The 26,332-nt window shown below is 39.0% G+C and overlaps 1 protein-coding gene across 1 annotated transcript; it reads left to right on the forward strand.

The window, feature by feature from the left end:
* Window positions 1-6,530: 6,530 nt before the first annotated feature.
* Window positions 6,531-6,979, forward strand: LOC145040258 (uncharacterized). Its single transcript, XM_078988210.1, has 2 exons — window positions 6,531-6,695; window positions 6,773-6,979. The coding sequence occupies exons 1-2, from the start codon at window positions 6,531-6,533 to the stop codon at window positions 6,977-6,979; spliced, it is 372 nt and encodes a 123-aa protein (XP_078844336.1).
* The last annotated feature ends 19,353 nt before the right edge of the window (window positions 6,980-26,332 follow it).

The following is a 26,332-nucleotide window of genomic DNA, read 5'->3' on the forward strand; positions in this document are numbered from 1 at the left end:
AGGTGACTTGTCCCACCATTCACTCACTCTTCCGATGCTCCTCCTTCATAGCCTCCTGTTGAGCCTCCCGAATCTGCTCCAACAGGGGAGTCACCACAGTCATCCTCATGAAAACATCCCTGATTGGTGCCGCCTTGCGGCTAAGCGCATCGGCCACCACATTGGCCTTCCCCGGGTGGTAAAGGATCTCGCAATCATAATCCTTCACCACGTCCAACCACCGACATTGTCTCATGTTCAGATTCGGCTGATCCATGAGGTACCTCAAACTCTTGTGGTCCGTGTAAATGGTACATCAAACCCCGTAGAGGTAATGCCGCCATATTTTGAGGGCGAAGACCACCGCCCCCAACTCCAAATCATGCCTCGGGTAGTTCGCCTCATGATGCTTCAGCTGCCTCGAGGCATAAGCAATGCCATGCCCCCTCTGCATCAACACTGCGCCTAAGCCTGATATCGACGCATCGGAATATACCACAAAATCCTCCACGCCCTCGGGCAGGGCTAGGATCGGTGCCTCACACAATCTCTGCCTCAGAGTCTCGAATTCTTCCTGCTGCTCAGGCCCCCATCGAAAGACAACGACTTTCCTAGTAAATTGTGTCATGGGTACGGCTATCTTGGAGAAATCCTTAATGAACCTCCGATAATAGCCTGCTAATCCTAGGAAACTCCGAATCTCAGATGGAGACTTCGGAACCTCCCACCTCATCACGGCCTCCACCTTGGCCAGGTCTACTGAAATTCCGTTCTAGTTGATGATGTGCCCAAGAAATTGCACCTCGCGCAACCAAAACTCACATTTGGAGAACTTGTCATACAAGCTCTCCCTCCTCAGGATCTCCAAAACCTCCCTCAGATTCCCCTCCTGAGTCTTGGAATAAACCAAGATGTCATCAATAAAAACTATCACAGACTGATCCAACATTGGTCTACACACGCGGTTCATGAGGTCCATGAACGCAGCAGGAGCATTGGTGAGCCCAAACAGCATCACCACGAACTCATAATGGCCATAACGCGTCCGAAACGCGGTCTTCTATATATCCTCCTCTCTAACCCTCATCTGATGATAGCCTGAATGCAAATCGATCTTGGAGAACCAAGATGCTCCCTACAACTGATCGAAGAGGTCATCAATCCTCGGGAGTGGGTAACGGTTCTTCACCGTTACCTTATTCAGCTCCCAATAATCTATACACATCCGATGCGACCCGTCCTTCTTCCTCACAAACAGGATCGGGGCTCCCCAGGGTGAACTGCTCGGTCGAATAAACCCCTTGTCTAGCAGCTCCTGCAGCTGCGTAGACAACTCCTACATCTCAGGAGGAGCCAACCGATAGGGTGCCTTGGCTATTGGTGCCGCACAGGAACTAGATCGATCCTGAACTCTACCTGACGCTCCGGAGGTATTCCAGGAAGCTCCTCCAGGAACACATCAGCGTAGTCTCGCACCACTGGAACCTCACTCATCGTCGCCTTACCCGTCTCCTGGGTATCCATAACATAGGCGACATACCCCGTGCGTCCCTGCTGAAGGTAGCGCCTAGCTCTCACTGCTGAACATACTATAGGTCCACGCTGTAGCCTCTCGCCATGGATCACTAACTCTCCCCCACTTGGGGTATTGACCCGCACTAGCTGCTGTGCACAATCTATCACCGCCCCATTAGGGCTCAACCAATCCATGCCTATAATCACCTTGTTCCCCCGCAACGGTATGGGAACCAAATCCACCAAATAGCGCTCCTCAATTAACCTCAAAACACAATCCCTGAACACTTTTGATGCTCGCACCGATCAATCATCGGCAATCTCTACCTCTAAAGAGCAATCCAACATGCCTGAGGACTCAGTAAACCTCTTGCTAAGCGCAATGGAAACAAATGACCGGGTGGCACCCGAGTCGAACAACACCTGAACCGGAATACCGTTCACATAAACGATCCTAATGCATATACACAGAGCACATATCAATAACATAACATCATAAAATAAAGTAGAGGGAAAGAATCATACCCGTCACCACATCGGGTGCGGCGCGTGCCTCTTCTGCAGTCAGCTGAAACGCCCGGCTCCTCACCATTGGAGCCTCTGCTTTGCCCTGCCGGCCATCTGTAATCCACACGGTAGCTGGAGCTGGCGCCTTAACCAGCGCTGGTGATGTCAACTGGGGGTAATTGGCCTTCTTATGGCCCCTCTGGTTGCAGTGGAAACACAGCAACTCCGATTTCTGAATCACAGGTGCAGGGGCGGCACAATCCCTGCTGAAGTGCCCTAGCTTGCCGCACTTGTACCAGCCTTACGATCCCAACTTGCACAATCCCTCGTGCGTCTTGCCGCATTTCCTGCAGTGGCCCCGTCCGTGTTGGCCTTTCAGCCCCGCATCGGATCCCTCTTCTTCCCCGAAACCCCCATAACATGCCCCTCCTCCGCCTTCCTCTTCCGGATGTGCTCCAGATCTATCTCGCTCTCCTTTGCCCTAGCAATCATAGATTCCAGGGTAGGGCAAGCTGAAAAACTGACATGCTCCCGAATATCAGCTCGTAGCATATCATGATAGCGGGTCCTCCTCATATCCTCGTCACCCGTGTACTGGGGCACCAGCAATGCCCTCTCCCGAAACTTGGTGGTGATCTCCGCCACAGTCTCCATCATCTGTCTCATATCTAGGAACTCCTTGGCCAGCTGCTGAAGCTCGATAGCCGGCGCAAAATCTACCCTGAACCTGGTCACGAGGTCCGACCAGGTCATAGCCTCGACAGCCGAAGCTCCCAACTGTTAGTGATATTGATACCCCTGGAGGGATCACACCCACTACAAGTTCCCTGGTCTTATCTTAGCCTTCCTCGGTTTTGGTACGGATCCTCTGATTTTAGTAGTACAGGCCCATACTACCTTCCATATCTATCCACAACTTCCCCAAAGACCGCCTCGACTCAACCAGGTCCCTTCCACTACCGCTGATCACTGCTACTCTTATCCTAGGATTTCCCTAGGAAATCACTGACCCTCCCATCCTAGTCCTCAGCTATTGATGGTCTCTTTGTGATGCCAATTAGCTATTAGCTCAATACAATCACATTCGATGAGGCTCGGATAATCCTTCGAGTAAGGGACTCATCCTTACAACGGTTAGGACTCAAACAAGAGCTACGCAATAGGGTCAAATCCAACACTCTGAGATTATTGAACCTTGATCACATGTGACCTTAACATATCCACCTAACAGCTAACTCCCATCACTCAAAGCCCACATAGTACACAGCAAACAACATTTGTACATAAAGAAAACAATCTCAAGCAACTCTATCCTCGTAGAGAAAAACTAAGCTAGCATACAATGCTAAACTCGTACTATCAGGAATAACCTAAACAGGCTACCCTACTGTTGTCTACTCAATTCTAGCATGCAACTCTTTCATATACTGAAGCACATAAAACAGGCACATAAGGCATCACTCCTAGATCCTTAGTCCTATTCTAGCATGCTGTTCTACAGAAACTGATAAACATAAATAAATTTGTGTGGGTACATTGGGGAATAGTTATTTGAGCTCAGCCGGTCGCGCACAGCACACACTTTCTTCTTTCTTAAAACCCTTTACTTAGCCTTTTAGAAAACATTTTCTCTTTCCAAAATCTTTTAATCCCTTGATTTGAGTTCAAACACCCCCGAAGGTGTGTCCGAATCCCTCAAACCAAGGTTCTGATACCAACTTGTAACACGCCAAAAATACGAGCCAAAAATTTCAATTTTAAAACGTGTACATAGCAAAACATTTAGGAATAAATCATTCAATAATCATTTCATTTCACAAAAGATGTTGCACGTCGGAAAACAGTGTCATAATCATAAAAGTGTCAAAGTACAATTTCCAAGGAAGATATCATAATGTGGAATACAAGCAGGTGTGTGATGTACCACTACCGCGCCAGCTCCTTCCCCTTTGCACAAGAGGTACCTAAAACCAAAACTGAAAACTATAAGCACGAAGCTTAGTGAGTTCCCCCAACGTACCACATACTATACAATCACTTAACATGCATATATCGTCAGGCATATCTGGGTGCCCGACCTACCCCTTCGGTCCTCTCGACCGGATACTATCTAGCATAACTGGGAACTTGCCTCCCCTTTGGTCCTCTCGACCGGATACTGACTAGCATATATGGGTGCTGGTCTCCCCTTCGGTCCTCTCGACTGGATACCGGGGACTATTTCACCCCCTACTACTACCACATAACACACATATCTCATAATCTATCTAGCATTGTTAGGCATGACCGCCCCTTCGGCCCTATCGACCGGTAATCTGGGGACTATCTCCCCTTACTGTCACTAGCACATAGTAGCATATCATACTAGCACATAAACATATCACAGGTAGTAGCAACCTTATATGAATATCACAGAGACAATCAACCATCATACAACTTCTACTGGTGGGCCGACATTGTGGCCGTAGACCCACCGCTACCGGAAGGTAACTCACCTCGTAGTAGCTGTTGATCTGTGTGGGAATAGTTTGTCTGTTGTTGCTGCTCCGGAAATCCTCCGGCTGTAATTCCCACCAAACACTTAGTCAAATACTGCTAACCACCCTCAGGGTAAATTGTCCATTTACCCTTAACAAGTCATGAGTCAAGTCACAGTCAACTGCCAGTTGACCAGACTCGCCGAGTTGGATTGCCAACTCGTCGAGTCCCTTTCCCTATACCCAAGTCCAATAGTCCTTCATCCTAGTCGCCGAGTTGTATGAACAACTTGCCGAGTTCGCCTTCATCCGAAGAACACTCTAAGTTGTGACTCACCGAGTGGTATGAACAACTCGTCGAGTTGTTCTTGGTACAAGAAGATTGCCATGAACTCGCCGAGTCATGGCACTGACTCGCCGAGTGACTTCATGAGTGAGTCTGGCTTCCAACCCACTGAGTCATACCCTATGACTCACTACTCCAACTCTCAAAAACAAAAGGGAACAACCCTGGGACTCGCAACCCGACTCGCTGAGTCAGATGAACGACTCACCGAGTTTGCCTCATGCAAAAACTATACATGCAATTTTGCTTGAATCCAGTCCATGCCATTCATAGATCTGGGTTCCTAGGACCTGGTTTACATGTAATGTTTCCAACTATACGTGTAAATAAACATCCATGAGAGTTTTAGGGCTCAAAATGCACCAAAAGGGTAGATCTAGGGCTTACATGCACTATGATTCCATAAAGGTAGTAGATCCAAGCTCCTGGAGCTCAATCATGCCTAGATCTAGAGGCTAAACAACTTATCATCCACTCTAATACACAAACAAGCTTGGGTAAAGGCTCAAGAAAGACTTTCATGGAGCTACAAGGGACAACAAGCATAAAAACAAAGGGAAAATGAGTTATACCTCAAGGAAATCACTGATATAACACCAATAAGCCTGGCCTCCTTCTTCTCTTCTTGATCTACTCTTCTTTCTCCTTAAAAACTTCAAGAACACACCCAAAACACTTCAATCACACAAGGAAAAGGGCAAAAACGATGTTGGGGGCTCTGGGGGTGAATGGGGGCGAGCTTGGGGCGGAAGTGAGGGTTTAAATAGGGTGCAAACCCTTGAAATTTAGGGTTTCATCAAACAGCGGTGACTCGTCGAGTCCAAAATATGGACTCGCCGAGTCGCCAACTTAAGCGTGCCCCCGGACCGCATCCCTACTCGGCGAGTCGGACCTACAACTCGCCGAGTCCAAGGCTAAAATGACAAATACTTAGATAAATTTTTACGTACCAGGAACTAGGTGCTACAACTTCAGCTTTAACGATAAAGGAAACCATCTACGATGTGCTCGTAAAGTGGAATTTGAGTAATACTAGAATTATAAGGCAAGGCTATGATGGTGCTAGCAACATGAGTGGTGCATTTAATGGATTGAAGACTTTGATTATGAATGAAAAAAATTATGCACACTTTATTTATTGTTTTTCTCACCAATTACAATTAGCCCTAGTGTTTGTTGCATAAAATCACACGAAGGTTAATGATTTCTTTGATGTGGTTTCTCGGCTATTAAACATTGTTGGATCTTCCTAAAAGCGACGAGATAATTTAAGAATAAAACAAGCAAATAAAGTTATGGAAGCATTGGTTGAAGGTTTGCTTTATAATTATACTAGATTTATTAGTAAAATATTTTGTATTTATTTTATGCTAATTTAACTTTATATTTTCAATTTTAAGTGAGCTTGAGAGTAGTACCAGTTTGAACCAAGAAGTGGCTATCAAACGACCATATGATACTTGATGCGGTTCTCATTTTTCATCTTTATTGAATATCAAGAACATATATTCTTCCATTTGTGAAGTACTTTAAGACCTTGGTAAAGATAATAGTGATCGTAATCGTAAAGCTGAAGCAATTCACATCTTAAGGGTATTAAAGTCCTTTGATTTTGTGTTTTGCCTACACTTGATGGTTAACATCTTGGGAGTCACAAATCATTTGAATACAACATTACAAAGAAAGACCAAGATATCATAAATGTCATGAATCAAGTAAGCAGCTCTAAAAAAGTGATTCAAGAAATTAGAGATGTAGGATGGGAACCACTTTTAGGGAATGTTACTTTGTTTTGCAATAAACATGATGTTAGAATCGTGGATATGGAAGATAAATATTATGATGGATTCAGTCGTCAAAGATGTTCACAGGTACGTAAGGTTTGATATTACCAACTTGATTTATTTATTGTGGTTTGTAATTAGCTTATTAAAGATTCATTTTTTAGGTTAACAACTTGCACCATTATCATATTGATGCATTTAAGGTGGTGATTAATATGCAACTTCAAGAGCTTAACCATCGCTTTAATGAAGCCAATATGAAATTACTTCTTTACATAACTTGTTTGTGCCCGTGTGAGTCTTCTAAAGCCTTTGATTTGGATAAAATAATGGAAACGGCTACACTTTATAAGGAAGAGTTCCGAACATAATATGATCTTCAAGTTCTTGAAGTTGAACTTAAAAATTACGTTAAGGATGTGCGAGAAGATGAACAATTTGATCAATTGAAGAGCATTGGAGAACTTGCCAAAATGATTGTTGAAGAAAAAACGCATATAATATATCCTAAGCTTTACATTCTCTTGAAACTTGCATTGATCTTACCCATTGCAACGAGTGTGGAACATGCATTTTCAGCAATGAAGTTGGTAAAGACCGATGTACGCAACAAAATGGATGATCAATTTTTAAGTGATAGTTTGGTGTCATATAATGAAAAAAATGTTTTAGATAGTATTAGTAATGATAGAATTGTGAAATTATATCAAGCTATAAAACCTTGTCGGGTACAACTGTAAGAACTTAAATTTTCTTTTTTTGCTTTTAAGACTAGATCCGATTCGAACCCGCAATAATTTTTTTTTTGTATTTTTCTTCTTTTATTGGTTTCTTTAAAAAGTGAACCATGTGGTTTTACATTCTAGACTCGCCACTGGGAGTCCTATGTTTGGATATGTATATACCCAAGACATCATCGGTTTCCAAGATTGGTTACAAGAAATACTCAAATATAGTACCTTTACTATAAAAGATTAACCAAGAAGATATTTCTAAACTCTGAAATGAGGAGAGATAAGTAGCTCGATGATTTCTGTTAATACAAACTATTAGGAAGAAATTCTTAGAACAAGCAATTTCATTATGGCCTTTTTGCAAACAAAGAATCGTTGAGATTCTAGACGACATGTTGCAGCATGCTTCTAGGGACATGTAACTAATGAAAACAAGAATAATAACTGATCTCCAAGAAAATAGACAATCTAGGAAATACAATATGAAACGAAAAAATAAAGTCAAAAATAAGAAAAATCTTTTCGAATTTGTGAATGTTTTTGAAAAACTAAAGACAAAAAAATAAGAAAATCTTTTGGAATTTTTGAATGTCTTTGAAAAACTAAAGATAAAGATAAGAAAAATCTTTTTGAAATTATTAATGTTTTTTAAAAACTAAAGACAAAAATAAGATAAATATGTTTGGATTTTTGAATGTTTTTGAAAAACTAAAGACAAAAATAAGATAAATATGTTTGGATTTTTGAATGTTTTTGAAAAACTAGAGAAAGAAATAAGAAAAAGATAAGCAAATACCTAGAGCACCAGCATGTGAAAGATCACACCTTCTCGCCTCTATGTGTGTTGAGAAAAATCAAAGTCTGAAAGGCTTCAAAATTCACAACGCATCACAAGTGAACACTTGTCTTTTTGTAACTTAAAGAATTTGACTTCGGAACTAATTCAACATCATTCATTCCAATTTTGTGTAGAATTCTATTAACTGTGATTTATGGTAAAGCTTTCATGAAAGTATCATCCAGTTGATCTTCTGAACTTACAAAATGTACTTGTACATTTATGTCTTCAACATGATCTTTTATAAAATGATAACCTAACTCGATGTGCTTTGTCTTTGAATGTTGAACAGGGATATGATAAATACATATGGCACTTTTGGATTCATAGTATAAAGGAATTTTTATCATATTCTTTCCATAGTCTCTAAGCTGACTTTATGTCTAGATAATTCTCGAAGTGCACGAGGCTGCTGCAATATATTCATCTTCAACAATTGATAAATACATGCAGGTTTGTTTCTTTTATTATCAACTAACCAATTTGCTTCAGAATAAAGCAAATTACCTTCTTTTTCCATTTTGTTTTGAAATACCCACTTTAAAACGACAATAGATGCATTTTCTAGGGTTGGAATTAATCTCCAAAACTTATTGCACACAAATTCATTTATCTCATCTTGCATAGCCTTTACCCAATTGGCATGATCAATGGCCATTTTAAATAGTTTTAGGTTCGATTTTAGAGACAAAAGAATTAAACATACAAAATTCTTGAATATCGTTCAAAGTGCTTGTTTCTCTATTTGTTGAGAACGAGTCAAAACCCCAAAAAAAAGTTGTTGGATTAGGTGTTTATGCTAATAACTAAATTAGTATGATCTCAAATTATTAGTGAAGGGCTTTTGGGTTGCCCCCAAAACCTAGTAATTGAATTAGATAAGTTTAGAGATAGAGAAACTGATTTATTGATTTATTGTGTGATTAATAAATAGCAATAAACGAAATTATAATATGTTATGAAAATAATATATTAGTTAGAAATAGTAATACTTAATTAATAATTAATCAAAAATTAATTAGATTAATTGTATTAATTAAAAGTGCAAGGGTTAAAGTGCAATTGTTGAATAGTTGAATAAGAAAGAGTCTAGAACCTTCCTTGGAAGAAGGTGGACGAAATTATGGTATTCCAAGACATCTGAAACATTCCTTGTAGATAAATAGGAAGCTGGATAATTACCTAATTGAATAAATATTATTTTATCCATTCAGCGTTATTTTGGGTTTCTAAGTTGCACTATTAAAGGATCCCTTGAGCTACAATTTTCGGCCACTGCTTCTACTCTAGAGATAGTGTAACAGCCCGTCATTTCAAGTCAGTAAAAATCGAGCCCTGTAATCTCTTTGAGAAAGGAATTAGAATATCATCGAAAAATGAAGTATTCAAAAACACTATTTGGAGTATGCTATGTGGTAGGTATCGTCTTAAGGTCTCCAAACATATAAATAACACAAAAATCCGAGTTATAACGAAGAAGTTATGACCATTCTAAGTTTTCTGACAAACACCAGCAATACGAAGTTACGTAAAAACGCAAAGTTTCAATAAAACACTTTCTGACCTTAGGTGTCTAAATGAAAGTCATAGATATCGTTAAACTACAAGCGTCCATAAAAAGAACGCTCAAATCGGACATCGTATGAAAAAGTTATGAATTTTTAAAGAAATTCCTTAATCACATCATTTTAATATATAAATAATAAAAATAATTTCGGAATTTGCCAACGGAATCTAAATGAAAGTTGTAGATCGTAGTCTCACCTTCGCGGGGATATAAAGAACGTCGAAAACGGATTTTGTATGAAGGATATATGAATTTTTGAAGTTTGATAAATAATTTATATATAATTTTTATTAAAAATCCGGTATTATCCGAAGGGGAGTCAGCCTAGGGCCGTAGTACGCGCCGCGTACCCTCGTACGCCCCGCGTACTCGAGGCCACGGCCTCGGATCGTCTACGTCGCCCCTATGCGAGCTACCCCCTCCCCGTCCCGTCCAAAGCGTTGCAGCCGAGGATGCGGTCAGCAGTGACGTCCCATACGCACCGCGTACGGGAGTACGCCCCGCGTACCCATGCCTCTCAGCCCCCTATAAAAGGGATGCGAGGGATTCCGGAAAAATTGCTCATTCACTCTCCTTTTTCTTGCATTTTACCTCGTTTTCCGTGCTCGCACTACCCCAAAGCCCTGGTCATTTTTTGCAAGTCCCGAAGGTCGATTTTACTCCCGAGAAATCCCGAGAATCCCGAGGAAAATCCATTTCCTGAGACGAAACTATGCCCGGTTTTCCATCTTGCTATCTTCAAACTTTCAAGTGAGTTCATACCCCTTTCAAACACACCTTAAATACATTTTAAATGCTTTTATACTCTTTTAGGGGGGGGGGGGAATACAAGTACACATACGGTTATTATCGTGTATTTTATAAACTTTCACTTCGCTTGTTTTACCGAATAAATCACTTGGAACTCATTACTATTATGGGAAAACTCTTGTCATACTTTGTGTGCATTAGACTTATGCGAAGTATATAATGTTTTCAAAGTACCTTTCATTGTTAAGTCGTTTTATACATTCTAAAAAACTTATGATTTATGCTTTGTAAAACAATGTGAAAAAGGATAAACTTTGCATACAAAAACTATCACTTTAATACAAGCTTAGTTGAGAATCCATGAGACGTGTATATCTTCAAACGTTACTTTTCTTTATTAGAAAGTAATGCTGCAAGTCCTGTCTATAACCAGAGTCTCCCGTTCGGAGAACGTGTGAAATGTGTATAGATCTATATGGGAAGTCATGATCCCGCGCCCTGACTGTTAGCTACAGTCCGTCTTTTGGGGTGACAGTTGTCATAACGCTGCGACGCCTGAAGAACGTCGTTACAGGCATATTATGTTTAGTATGGTTATAAAACTCATCGGGTATACAATGATTATGGTATTATGCTTTTATGAACGAGTGACTGTTAAAACTATTCTTCAGCTAACAAATGCGATCTTCGTATAGCTTTATTATATAAAACTATGACACAACTTTTAAGAACGTCGTTTTCTTGCGATTTTCGGTCTTAGAGACTGCCAGTCATGTTAGGAAAATAAGGGTTTTTCATGTATACAAACCAAACAACTAATAGGAAGATAAGGGATTTTCCTGGTGCAATTATTTACAACTTATGACACGAACATTCATATGCATTTCATACTTTTATAAGAAAATAAGGGTTTTTCTTGGAAGACACAACAAATCATATCTCAACCATGAGGGAAATATGGGATTTTCTGGATCTAATACATTCATTTTCAACACAACAAGTCATAACTCTTCACACTTGAAATACTGAGTTTTCTGGAAAACATACACCCATTTTGGAATGGCGTCCAATTTTTCTAAACTACTTATGAACTCACTAACTTAATTGTTGACACTTTTTCCTTGAATTAACTTGTATTCTCAGGGAACCGCTAAGCAGGTTTGGGAATCAACTTTTGGGATTAACGCGCTGGCGTTAATTACTTCTTTTGAATGATGTTTATGTATTTATCTTTTGAACATGTAATGAATACAATTATGTAAACATCTTGGAAACTTTAATATATATGGTGGTGTTTACTTTCCTTTCTATGAACTATTATGATACTGAATATGACGTCCTCCGCCCCCGAACGTTTCCGCCGTTCTAGTTTGGGGGTGTGACAGATTGGTATTAGAGCTTAGTTTATAAGGAATTAAGTATATCAAAACCATTTCTTTTTGGTATACAACTATAAACTCAACTGGGCAAAAACACTCTGAGAAAAGTCATACTTTTGAAATTAAATTTATTTAATTTTAAGGTAAGCATGCACTCATTTTATACTAAAAACAGTTTCATAGTAAATAACTCTAGAAGTATTATAAATAAGTTGTGCAGTACAGGTACGCCTTGGGACATGTAATCGAAACTGGGAAGAATATAGCCCGATCAACTATATTTGTCCAAGAGCTGACTAACGTATGCCAAGGAGTGTCTGCAATGGACAACAAATTTAAAACTTACCAAAAGCATATCGTTAAAGAATACTAGGGGAGTATTCGAGTGTTGTCAACCATTAAACTTAAGGGTAAGTTTCATGTGCTCTAGCTTATAGTAAATTTTTAACCCTATTCTCGTACAGTCTAAATGGCGGGATTCCATCACCCAAATGACCCCTACTACCCCAACCAAGGTAATGGAGGATGGATCGAAGAAGATCCTAAAGAAGACGAAGAGCCTATAGAGTTGGAGGGAGGGGATGACTCAGGCACGGATTCGGAGCCAGAAATTATCAATCCACCAATCCCACAACCTCCCATCCACGTGAGGAACTTCCAAGGACCCACTCATGTGTGGGGAAGTCACCTCCATCATTGGAGCCAGCAACAAAGCATACGCCCTCCCTACGGCATGTGCCAAGACTTCTATGATGTTAGAGGCGGGGGATCAGCTGACCGAGCACTTCCGGTCATGGTTGGCAAACTCGCCAACCAGTGCTATCAATCCGGAGTGCAGGCCAACCGAATCCGAGAGGTCAATGTGGAAGTACAAATCCACACGGCCGATATCAACCGCCTAGAGATGTTGCAGAACAACATCCACATTCGCGCCGAAGCATTTCAAGCACAAGCAAATGCAACCTTCGCAGAATTGAGGGAACAACAAGCTGCGTTTGATAGTCACCTCATGGAGTCGAAGCAGTCCGACACGGAGTCGAGCTCCAAACGCAAAGCGCGCCGCAAGTAGTACTTGCCTGACTCTCAAATTTTGTTATAAATTAGGACTTCGGATAAAATTAATATTTTCTTTAAATTGTTCTATAATCGGAGGCCTTTAGAAAGGTCAAGAACTTTTGTCTAGACCCCGTTGTAACACAACTATATGTTTAATATATATATAAGGGTATATCCCTTTTCTTGTTGTTAATCATGCGCAATTCGTTCAATGCATTGGTACATCTATTCAAAATTTACTTTCAAGCTCAAAACATTGTGTCGGTCACACCCAATTTCATAGAACTATTAGAAGTTAACTCAATATCATTCAACTCTGAACTGCCAAAACTTATAAATCTTTCATTTTCCTTTGGCAGCGCGATGCCTCCTCGTCCAAACCTAAGGCCCAGGCCGGGCACGACACCACCACCACCTCCACCACCAACGTATGATCCAGCCATGGTCCAAGCTGCTATCACAACAGCAGTAACTGCAGCCCTCTTGTAAATAAACTCCCACAGAAATGGAGGGGCAGGAAGCAACACGAATCATCCAAACCATGGCACTGGTCATGGCCAAGTAAGAGAATGTACTTACAAGGAGTTCTCTAACTCTAAGCCAAAAACTTTTAATGGAACTGGGGGAGTCATTGCACTAATGAAATGGTTCGAGAAAACCGAAATGGTCTTCGAGATCTGCTCATGCCTGGAAGCAAGCAAAGTCAAGTTCGCTGCTTGCACTTTCATAGATCGAGCCCTCACTTGGTGGAAAAGCCATGTGAATTCAGTGACGCTCACTGTCGCCAACGCCATGAGTTGGGACGATCTGAAGGTTCTAATACTGGAAGAATACTGCCCAAGGGGCGAAGTGCAAAAGCTTGAGCAGGAGCTCTGGAATCTGAAAATGACTGGGTCTGACCTAGTCGCCTACACAGCTAGGTTCAACGACCTCGCTGCACTGTGCCCTACCATGGTCAACCCAAAATCAAAGAAGGTTGAAAGGTACAATTGGGGGTTGTCACCCCAGATTCAAGGGCATGTCCTAGCTTCCAGCCCTGTTACCTACAACAGCACTAAACGCCTGGCTCAGCGACTCATCCACCACGGAGTAAAACACAGTACCATTTCAACAACCGCAAATCCATCTAGGGAGGCTCAGGGCCAGAGTAGGCCTTGGAACAAAAGGAGGGGACAAACCCTCCAGGAAAACCCCAAGAAACAACAAGTAATAGCGACCCACGCTATGACTGTACCTGCCAACCCTGCCCCCACATGCTCATATAATGGGAAACTTCCTAAGTGCAACCGATGCAGCTTCCACCACCACGGTCCTTGCCATGATCTTCAATGCACCAACTATAATAAGAAGGGACATACAACCCGCTATTGCAAAGAGCCAACCCAACCATCCGTCCCCACTACTAATACCGGTGTAAGCCGCGCCTGCTTTGAGTGCGGAGACACGGGGCACTCCCGCAGGGACTGCCCAAAGGCAAACAATCGGAATATCGGCGGAAGGGGCCGAGTTTTCGCAATGGGACAAGATGAATCCATTGCGGACCCTACTGTTGTTACGGGTACGTTTCTTCTCGATAACTCGTATGCATGCATTTTGTTTGATAGTGGAGCAGAAAGAAGTTTTGTGAGTCACGACTTTAAAGGCCTGCTAAAATCAATACCACAATCATTAAGTGAACCTTTCATAGTAGAAATGGCCAACGAAAAAACCGAAGGCACTAAGGAGATATACTTAAACTGCACCCTAACTTTAAACGATAATCTCTTTTCAATCAACCTCATGCCAGTCTCGATTAAGAGTTTCGATGTCATCGATGGCATGGATTGGCTGAGTTCTCATCATGCGGACATTCTATGTTACGATAAGGCCGTTCGCCTTAATCGGCCAACTGGCGAAACTTTCATTGTCTTGGGCGACAAACCCAGTACCACTCTTCGTATCATCTCAAGTATCCAAGCTCGGAAATGCCTACGCAAGGAGTGTCACGCGTTTTTGGCACATGTTGTAGATGTGAAACGCGAAGTCCAGGACATCAAGAATGTGCCCGACGTATGCGATTTTCCCGATGTTTTTCCCGAGGACCTTCCGGGAATACCTCCCGCGAGACAAGTTGAGTTCAAAATCGATCTGGTTCCCGGAGCTACCCCAGTAGCCAAAGCACCCTATCGATTAGCCCCAGCAGAGATGCAAGAGCTATCCAGCCAACTGAATGAACTACTTGGAAAAGGATTCATCAGGCCCAGCTTCTCGCCATGGGGAGCACCCGTACTATTCGTGAAAAAGAAGGATGGATCATTCAGAATGTGCATCGACTACCGAGAACTCAACAAACTTACCATCAAGAACCGATACCCCCTACCCCGAATCGATGACTTATTCGACCAACTCCAAGGAGCCAACTACTTCTCCAAGATCGATCTAAGGTCGGGATATCACCAGCTGCGAGTCCTGGAGAGTGATGTTCCCAAGAAGGCCTTCCGAACGCGATACGGACATTACGAGTTCGTAGTGATGCCGTTCGGACTAACCAATGCCCCGACCGTATTCATGGATCTAATGAATTGGGTATGTCATCCATTCTTGGATAAATTTGTGATAGTATTCATAGACGACATACTCATTTATTCAAAGAATAAAGAAGAGCATAGTCAACATCTGAGGCAAGTTTTAGAGACGTTACGGACTGAGAGACTGTATGCAAAATTCTCAAAATGTGAGTTTTGGATTAGAAAGTTGGACTTCCTCGGTCACGTGGTCAGCAAGGAAGGAATCCACGTGGACCCATAAAAAATCAAGGCTATCAAAAACTGGTCTGCACCAACTACACCAACAGAAATTCGCCAATTTCTAGGTCTTGCTGGTTATTATCGAAGGTTCATTCAGAATTACTCCAGCATCGCAAAGCCTCTTACCTCCCTAACCCAGAAAGGTGTGACCTACAATTGGGGAGAAAAGCAAAATGTTGCATTTCAGACTTTGAAACAGGCCCTTTGCAGTGCACCCATCCTTTCTCTTCCGGAAGGGACCGAAGATTTTCTGGTGTATTGCGACGCTTCGAAGCAAGGGCTGGGCTGTGTACTAATGCAGAGAGGAAAGGTTATTGCATATGCCTCACGACAACTGAAAACGCATGAGGTCAACTACACCACTCATGATTTAGAACTTGGGGTGGTGGTCTTCGCTCTTAAAATCTCGAGACACTACCTATATGGTACCAAGTGCACTATCTTTACAGACCACAAGAGCCTACAACACATCTTCGATCAGAAGGAGTTGAACATGAGACAGCGACGTTGGGTCGAATTGCTCAACGACTACGAATGTGAGATTTGCTATCATCCAGGAAAGGCAAACGTCATGGCAGATGCCCTTAGTCGTAAGGAGTACTCTGGCCGAAGAGTAAAGTCATTAGCTATGTCGATCCATTCGCACCTGTCAACACAAGTTAAGGAAGCTCAAATAGAGGCCTTGAAACCCAAAAACGTGACAGGTGAGACCCTTAGGGGAATAGACAAGAATTTAGAAATCAAGAGTGACGGAGCACGCTACCTCATGAACCGAATATGGACACCCAAGTTTGGTGGACTTAGAGAGGTAGTTATGAGCGAGGCACACAAGACTCCATACTCTGTACATCCTGGGTCAGACAAGATGTATCAAGATCTCAAGCAACTCTATTGGTGGCCAAACATGAAAGCAGAGATCGCTACATATGTGAGCAAGTGTTTGACTTGCGCCAAGATCAAAATAGAACACCAGAAACCCTCATGACTACTCCAACAACCTGAAATTCCTGAGTGGAAATGGGAGCAGATTTCCATGGACTTCATAACGAAACTGCCCAAAACTCAGGGTGGCCAAGATACTATTTGGGTAATCATCGATTGATTAACCAAGTCCGCTCATTTCTTATCGATCAAGGAAACTGATAAAATGGAAAGGCTAGCGAGAGTCTACATCCGAGAGATCGTACGACTCCATGGAGTGCCAATGTCTATCATCTCGGACAGAGACAACAGATTCACGTCTAGATTCTGGAAATCATTGAAAAAATCCATGGGAACAAGATTGGACATGAGTACAGCCTATCACCCCCAAACTGACGGACAGAGTGAAAGGACGATCCAAACCTTGGAAGACATGTTGTGAGCATGTGTAATCGACTTTGGTAAAGCATGGGATGTTCACTTACCTTTGGTTGAGTTCTCTTATAACAATAGTTATCATACTAGTATCAATACTGCTCCATTTGAAGCCCTTTACGGCCGTAAGTACAGATCACCTCTGTGCTGGACGGAAGTGGGCGACACACAATTAGCAAAAGGTCTAGTCCCTGATAGCACCCTCACTGGTCCGGAGATCATTAGAGAAACTACTGAAAAGATCGTACAAATACGAGAACGACTGAAATCCTCGAGGGATAGGCAAAAGAGCTATGCCGACAAAAGACGTAAACCCTTGGAATTTCAGATTGGCGATCGTGTACTACTAAAGGTCTCACCCTGGAAGGGCATGATACTCTTTGGAAAACGTGGGAAGCTAAATCCTAGGTACATTGGACCCTTCGAAATCATTTCAAGAGTTGGTCCAGTGGCCTACAAACTCCGACTTCCAATCGAGCTTAACAAAGTACATCCAGTATTCCACGTATCAAACCTGAAGAAGTGTTTGTCCGACGAAACACTTGTAATTCCACTCGATGAGATCGAACTAAATGAAAACCTTAACTTTGTGGAAGAACCCATCGAGATCATGGATAGGGAAGTTAAACGAACTAAACAGAGTCGCATTCCAATAGTAAAGGTCCGATGGAATGCTAAGAGGGGACCTGAGTTCACGTGGGAACAAGAAGATCAAATGCAACAGAAGTATCCACACCTCTTCCTCAGCCCCTAAGACTCTTCTTTTGTATTAAAATTTCGGGACGAAATTCCCTCTAACGGGGGGATGATGTAACAGCCCTTCATTTCAAGTCAGTAAAAATCGAGCCCTGTAACCTCTTTGAGAAAGGAATTAGAATATCATCGAAAAATGAAGTATTTAAAAACTCTATTTGGAGTACGCTATGTGGTAGGTATCGTCTTAAGGTCTCCAAACATATAAATAACACAAAAATCCGAGTTATAACGAAGAAGTTATGACCATTCTAAGTTTTCTGACAAACACCGGTAATACAAAGTTACGTAAAAACGCAAAGTTTCAATAAAACACTTTCTGACCTTAGGTGTCTAAATGAAAGTCATAGATATCATTAAACTACAAGCGTGCATAAAAAGAACGCTCAAATCGGACATCGTATGAAAAAGTTATGAATTTTTAAAGAAATCCCTTAATCACGTCATTTTAATAAATAAATAATAAAAATAATTTCGGAATTTGCCAATGGAATCTAAATTAAAGTTGTAGATCGTAGTCTCACCTTCGCGGGGATATAAAGAACGTCGAAAACGGAGTTTGTATGAAGGAGATATGAATTTTTGAAGTTTGATAAATAATTTATATATAATTTTTATTAAAAATCCGGTATTATCCGAAGGGGAGTCAGCCTAGGGCCGTAGTACGCCCCGCGTACCCTCGTACGCCCCGCGTACTCGAGGCCACGGCCTTGGATCGTCCACATCGCCCCTATGCGAGCTACCCCCTCCCCGTCCCGTCCGAAGCGTTGCAGCCGAGGATGCGGTCAGCAGTGACGTCCCGTACGCGCCGCGTACGGGAGTACGCCCCGCGTACGCATTCCTCTTAGCCCCCTATAAAAGGGATGTAAGGGATTCCGGAAAAATTGCTCATTCACTCTCCTTTTTCTTGCGTTTTACCTCGTTTTCCGTGCTCGCACTACCCCGAAGCCCTGGTCATTTTGTGCAAGTCCCGAAGGTCGATTTTACTCCCGAGAAATCCCGAGAATCCAGAGGAAAATCCATTTCCCGAGACGAAACTCTGCCCGGTTTTCCATCTTGCTATCTTCAAACTTTCAAGTAAGTTCATACCCCTTTCAAACACACCTTAAATACATTTTAAATGCTTTTATACTTTTTTAGGTGGGGAATACAAATAAACATACGGTTATTATCATGTATTTTATGAACTTTCACTTCGCTTGTTTTACCGAATAAATCACTTGGAACTCATTACTATTATGGGAAAACTCTTGCCATACTTGGTGTGCATTAGACTTATGCGAAGTATATAATGTTTTCAAAGTACCTTTCATTGTTAAGTCGTTTTATACATTCTAAAAAACTTATGATTTATGCTTTGTCAAACAGTGTGAAAAAGGATAAACTTTGCATACAAAAACTATCCCTTTAATACAGGCTTAGTTGAGAATCCATGAGACGTGTATATCTTCAAACGTTACTTTTCTTTATTAGAAAGTAATGCTGCAAGTCCTGTCTATAACCAGAGTCTCCCGTTCGGAGAACGTGTGAAATGTGTATAGATCTATACAGGAAGTCATGATCCCGCGCCTTGACTATTAGCTACAGTCCGTCTTTTGGGGTGACAGTTGTCATAACGCTGCGACGCCTGAAGAATGTCGTTACAGGCATATTATGTTTAGTATGGTTATAAAACTCATCGGATATACAATTATTACGGTATTATGCTTTTATCAACGAGTGACTGTTAAAACTATTCTTCAGCTAACAAATGCGATCTTCGTATAGCTTTATTATATAAAACTATGAGACAACTTTTTAGAATGTCATTTTCTTGCGATATTCGGTCTTAGAGACTGCCAGTCATGTTAGGAAAATAAGGGTTTTTCCTGTATACAAACCAAACAACTAATTGGAAGATAAGGGATTTTCCTGGTGCAATTATTTACAACTTATGGCACAAACATTCATATGCATTTCATACTTTTATAAGAAAATAAGGGTTTTTCTTAGAAGACACAACAAATCATATCTCAACCATTAGGGAAAATATGGGATTTTCTGGATCTAATACATTCATTTTCAACACAACAAGTCATAACTCTTCACACTTGAAATACTAAGTTTTCTGGAAAACATACACCCATTTTGGAATGGTGTCCAATTTTTCTAAACTACTTATGAACTCACCAACTTAATTGTTGACACTTTTTCCTTGAATTAACTTGTATTCTCAGGGAACTGCTAAGCAGGTTTGGGAATCAACTTTTGGGATTAACGCGCTGGCGTTAATTACTTCTTTTGAATGATGTTTATGTATTTATCTTTTGAACATGTAATGAATACAACTATGTAAACATCTTGGAAACTTTAATATATATATATGGTGGTGTGTACTTTCCTTTCTATGAACTGTTATGATACTGAATATGATGTCCTCCACCCCCGAACGTTTCCACCATTCTGGTTTGGGGGTGTGACAGATAGCTGAAAATAGACATCCCTTCTCCTCTCTCAAAAGCTTCTTGTTGCTAGTGTTGGCTGCTAACCATCAGAGACAAGGCATTTGTGTTGCTAGCTTCCAAGTTATTAAAGAAAGGATTCTTGGTTGTTTACAATAACAATCTAAATGTATGTTTACCTTCTACAATTTTCAAAATAACCTAAGGTTAGTGTGTTCTTGTTGTTCAATAGAATGATAAATCAATAGTATTGTGACTTAGATCTTTGTGTTGCATGTACCCTTAAGTTTTAAGGATTTATCTGTGTTAAGACATGTAAAAACTATCAAAATTATCACCAATGACTTGAGTTCGTGGATGATCTCGAGTACATTATGTCAAAGGTGCAAAGTTTAGATCATATTTAGGATTTAACTCATGATTGATTTCTTCAACATCTGATAGCGCGTCAAATTCTATTTCTAAAATTTCTTCTTCTTGAAAACTTGGAATTGAGCTCCCCCCCCCCCCTGGAAATTTGGATTTGAACTCTCCTCCTACACAAAATCATTAATAGGTCTTTCAATCAATTGTGCAATATTTCAATTATTGGAGAACGAAAGTTTTCTCTACTCTCCCCCGCAACAGACAAGAAGTAGAATCAACATTTTCTTCTGAAGTTTGAACAACTTTAAATTTTCATAAATTATTTTTAGTAACTCATTCTCATGATTATCAGTTGCTTTAAGATATCGCCTTTTTAGGTTCTTCAAATAAATTAAAAAATTCCTCATCATGATCTGAAAGATAAATCGTTTAGCTGCAAGATTGAGGAAAATTTTCACCTAATTGAACAGATTTTTTCAGAATGGATTTCACATATTTTTCATCAAAGGTGACATAATATGTTTCTTCTAATTTCTTTGACTTTTTATTTAAACACGATATGCTTTGGAGCTCAGAGAATATCCAAAAAAATATTGATTCATCTGCTTTCGTGTCGAATTTGTTGTGATGTTCTTTACAGTTAAAGATGTAACACCAACAACCAAAAATATGAAATAATTTTACATTAGGTTATCTATTATTCAAGCTTTCATAAAGAGTAATCAAAAAGAGCTTATTAATGTTAGAAAATTTTTGAGTAAAGCCAGTAGTTGTGATTGGATCGGCCTAAAAATGTGATGGCAATTTTACAAAAGATAACATGGTTCTCACAGCTTCATAAAGGGAACGATTTTGTCATTCAACTACACCATTCTACTGTGGAGTATGTGGTGATGAAAATTTGTGACTGATTCCTTTGTTAGTTAACAATTCATCAAAAACATGATTCTTGAAATCTTTCCACTGTCACTTCATATCTTCCAAATAGGCTTTCTTAATTAGAACTTCATTTGCTTGATAAAATCAATCATCTTCTTCGTGGTTTAAGATTTATGTTTAAGAGAGAATAACCAAGTAAAATGAGAAAAATCATCAACAATAACTAAAATATATTGGTTACCCCCAATGCTTCAAATCGAAGATGGACCACAAAGATGTATTATGTGTTAATTCCAATAACTCGCTTATGTAGGTATTCTTGATTGAAGAATGACTCTTTCTGCTTTTCTTTCTGACTTCACAATCAATACACAAATGTTATTTATCATATTTGAGTAAAGGTAAGCCTCTAACCAAATCTTCGAGAACAAGTTTCTTAATTTCTTCGAAGTTGAGATGTGAAAGTCTCCTACACCACAACCAAATATCATATGATGATGCATTTGTAAGTAGACACACAAAAGTTTTTCCTTGAATAGGATTCAAGTAGAGTAGAAACATTTCAACATTTATTTTTGACTTCAAAATGGTTTTCATTGATTCTTTATGTATGATTTTTGAACCTTCTTCTTAAAAAGAAACTTTACGACCTGTACCTACAACAAGTTGAGAAACACTGATTAAATTGTGCTATCATCCTTCTACATAGGCTACCTTACGAATTCATTCGCCATTTGTTATCATTCTGCATCCATTGATTTCTCTGGTTGCATTATTCCTACACTTCACTCTTACTCCATCCTTCAAAAATGATTTTCTCTTATTTGTGATTTCCTTCTAGTCATATGATGAGAACAACTGCTATCAATATACCGTTTGGAATCGAAGTGCTCGTCACGAATCACCTACAAAATTAAATAGATTTAGGAACACAAACCTTCTTCGGCACTAATGAGAACTTTGATTTAGAAGAGAAAGCAGGAAAAATCCTTGTTTTATCAATTCAAAAGGATTTCTTTATCAAAATGTTGTCACCCATTTTTCGATTTTAAAAACTTGAGCTTTCTTAACACAAATATTTATTTTAACAAAAGAAGTTCTTCGATTAAAAAATTATTTTCTTTGTTTTTCCATCTTCTCAAAAAAAAAATTATCTTCTTTCAAATTTGCTTTATATGCATCAATATTAGCATCATGTTTACTTAAGATTTTCTTTTGAATATTCTTTGTTTTTGTTAACGATGAGGATGTATTTTTTGAAGAATCGGATGAATTAACATTTTGATTAGAATATCTTTTTGTACCAACAAACTTTTGATTATTGATTTTAGATTGAAAATCATTATTATCAATTACCTTTTTCTTCCACAATTGTCTTATTTTAATCAAATTCTTTTTATATCTTGCATTCATTGATTTACTTTGTCCTTTCAATTCCTCAACAGATTTTTGAGATTACACATTTGTGGAATTGCTTTTGGTTCCATTCTCCTTTTGAAATGCAGTCAGAACATCTTTTGCTCGACCTAGACCAACTTCAGTTTGTGAAGATTTCACAATGCTCACTTTTTCTGAAACATATTTCCCTTTGATATTCCACGAAGTCAATTCTGAAAGCCTTTGGTTTCAGAACCATTATCGATCGGTTGACCAAAAGAATTCTTCACAACCTTTTGCAATGTCAAGGTTGATCATTGACGTTAATTCTAATGTTTCATTTTTTTCCAGTCCTTTTTCCACAAAAACTTGATTTGGAGTTTTTTGAATTCTTGGAAAAACGGTTCCTTCTATCATTTTTAGAAAATTGTTGAAACTAAATTGAATCTTCAAAAATCAAATTTCTTTTTGGTTTCTCAGTATTATTAACAAAATATGAACAATCAACTTCATCTTCAACGGATATTTCACTCATTTCGCTTTCATCAAGTTCATCCATATTCTCAGAATTGAGATTTTCTTCTGAATTCAATTTCTTGCACAACAATTCATATTTCTCCATTGAAGTGAGTTTGATTTGTTGTTTTCCCTTTTTCAATTAAAAAATCATTTAACATATTTTTATTTTCATTGGACTTAATGTATTCTTCAGTTTTCTTGAGTCCAGCCTTGTAAGAATCACTCAAAGATTCATTTGATGATACAATTGTTTTGCACCTATAACATTTACCATCAATTTCATATTCATTTAACTCTAAGAAAGGTAAAATTATTTTATACAATTTTTCCCTATTTCAGCGTCAAGACACAACTCTATGATGTTATTGTAAAGACGTTTCACAATGAGTCAAAAAATATTTCTCTGTTGCAATACGATTCTATTATGATTTTTTAGATTTATTAGATCAACTTTGTACCTAACAAGATCAAATTCCAAAGCTTTTATTTTCATATATTGAAATGTGCATATCTATACATATAAGTATACATCATCTCTTAATATTTTTTAATTACTTTTATACCATTTGTTGAACAAAAGGTACTTAATTTGTTAAATATTCTGTTGTAGGGGTAAAAGATATGCTTGGACCAGAAATGAAGCAGGAAGCTGGTAGCAAATGAATTTGATGACCGATTATTAAATGAATAAATAATATACCCAAAATGTCGTGGTGACATCACCACGACTTGGTATTTTGACTTTTCCTAATTGACTTTGAAGACTTTCTTAATACGGGATAATCACGAAGACCATGATTTGATGGTCTGTTTTTCAGGAAAGTATAGATAGATGCCATTCTATCCGAATTAGGAACCTTTTGCTGAGAGCTTTAGACGATTTTGGAAGGCTAAGTATCTAGATTGAAGCTTGGAAGTGAAAGAATCGACTGTAGCTTGGGAATTGAGAGTAATAAGGCAATAACTTATTTTTTACGATTTTATATTCTAGTATGATCATTTCTTTGCATATAGCATTCGTTTTTATGACTTTAGTTGATGAAATCATGGGCTAAAACCCCATGACTTTCATTCGGCATATATTTACTTGACTATTTGTGGTTTGATTTATGGTTGGATTAAGTTTTTATTGCTTATTTGTTTAATTAGCTTATTAAAGAACCTCTTGTGATTATGATAACTGTTTTATCTATTTATTACTTAGTTTAATTAAGTTTATATGACCATCTTCCTTAATTGAGCTTGCACCTTATGATCATTGTGAATTGCAAAAATGATAGGACTATAATTTTAACTAAAACCTAGGGTTAAATAGAAAAGTGGGTAAATAATTGTTGGAGCTAATATATGATGACCTATCATATATTGAATTGAATAACCAATTAGATCAATCTATTATAAGGCTAATTTTACTCGAACTGAACACTAGTAAGCTTGTTAGTTTATCCGCCCGGTCACTGTATGAATGAACTTGTTTGTTAAAGGATTATGATAGTGAATATTAATTTGGTCATCTTAGGAATCGGTAAACAATTAAACATTAATCCATTGCACTTCCATAAATCAACCATAATAACGAGTAAATTAAAGCTAAACGAAGGTCACTTAAATAACTTGGTTTAAATCTTTTCTCTTTGTTCCTTGCTTTAGTTTGATAATTTCTTTATATCTATCTTCATTCTTAGATGTAATCCTGCTAATAGTATCCTCAAAATTAGAATTTCTTATGCGAGTTCTCTTTAAACTATCACTGAGATTAGAAATATTTTCACGTAAATTAGTTAATTCAAAATCAAAATGAGAAGTAGGAGTGTTAAGAGATTTAATAGTTGAACGTACCTTATCAATTACCTTTTTGCACTCTACGACATACTCCTTCAGTGTCTTCAAATAAAAATACGTATTTTAAACAGATCCTTCATGTACGAAGTAACTTTGATTTTCTGAACATACGCTTTTAACCATTAAATATGTGACTTCTCTCTTCTTTTCATCCTTCACCACCAAGCAATCTCCATGAGTTGGTCTGCAAACATCTTCGTGCTATGAATTAGTTGACCAAACTTCCATACTTCCATCAACACTATTGTCTTTTGCCACCACCTACGCTAGTTTGCTAGAATTCTTGCGAAGTTCTTCAATTTTCTTCATGTAATAAGCTTCATCCTTATCCTTTTCTTTTTTCTCATTCTGCTTTCATAAAATGCATTCCTATGAGAAATGATTCTTTCCGTTACAATAGTTACAATCAAAGTGTGAATCACCAAGAAGCTTCTTCTCATTGTTTTCATCATTTCTTTGAAAGTTTTTGAAGCTTTCATTTCAAGATCTTTTAAAATTTGAGCTTCCATGCTTGTGATTAAGTTATTTTATTTTTGATGCGTGAATAATTATTTTTGAAGAATTTCCTTAGATCTATCACCATCAAGACATTGTCTTCTTTTGAAGTTCTTCATCTGAAATATCAGGTTCAGAATCTTCCACGTTAATTTTTGTCTTCTTTTTCTTTGAACTGTAACATTTTGTCACCAAGGCCAAAGAACCAACACTTGTAACAAACTTTGGTTCTTTCATTACTTCATCTTCATGAGACTTGAATATACCAACAATTTATGCAAGAGAGTAGTACATAAATTGTTTATGTGCTTTAACAGTTGAATCAATTAACATCCATTCTGATCTCAGACTATTCATGCATCTGACCATTTTTCAATAGAATCCCTCTCCAAATTATTTTTCAGCGTACGACTTAAAAGATGATTAAATTGATTGACAATTTGTTCAATAGTTTCGTTAGACTTTTATCAAAATATCCAAATTCAGACAGAAGTGACGTTAGCAGAGATTAAGTGAGATCAACAACTCCATAATATAATTCTTTCAATCTATCTGATATTTTATTTGTAGATTTAAATGTACTAGC

This window comes from Lactuca saligna, chromosome 4 (genome assembly GCF_052625555.1).
Source record: "Lactuca saligna cultivar CGN05327 chromosome 4, ASM5262555v1, whole genome shotgun sequence".
In the NCBI taxonomy this organism is placed as follows: Eukaryota; Viridiplantae; Streptophyta; class Magnoliopsida; order Asterales; family Asteraceae; genus Lactuca; species Lactuca saligna.

Coding starts and splice junctions, on each gene's coding strand:
- LOC145040258 (XM_078988210.1), top strand. CDS start 6,531: ATGAATCAAGTAAGCAGCTCTAAAAAAGTGATTCAAGAAATTAGAGAT. Junction 6,696..6,772: donor GTCGTCAAAGATGTTCACAG/GTACGTAAGGTT, acceptor TTCATTTTTTAG/GTTAACAACTTGCACCATTA.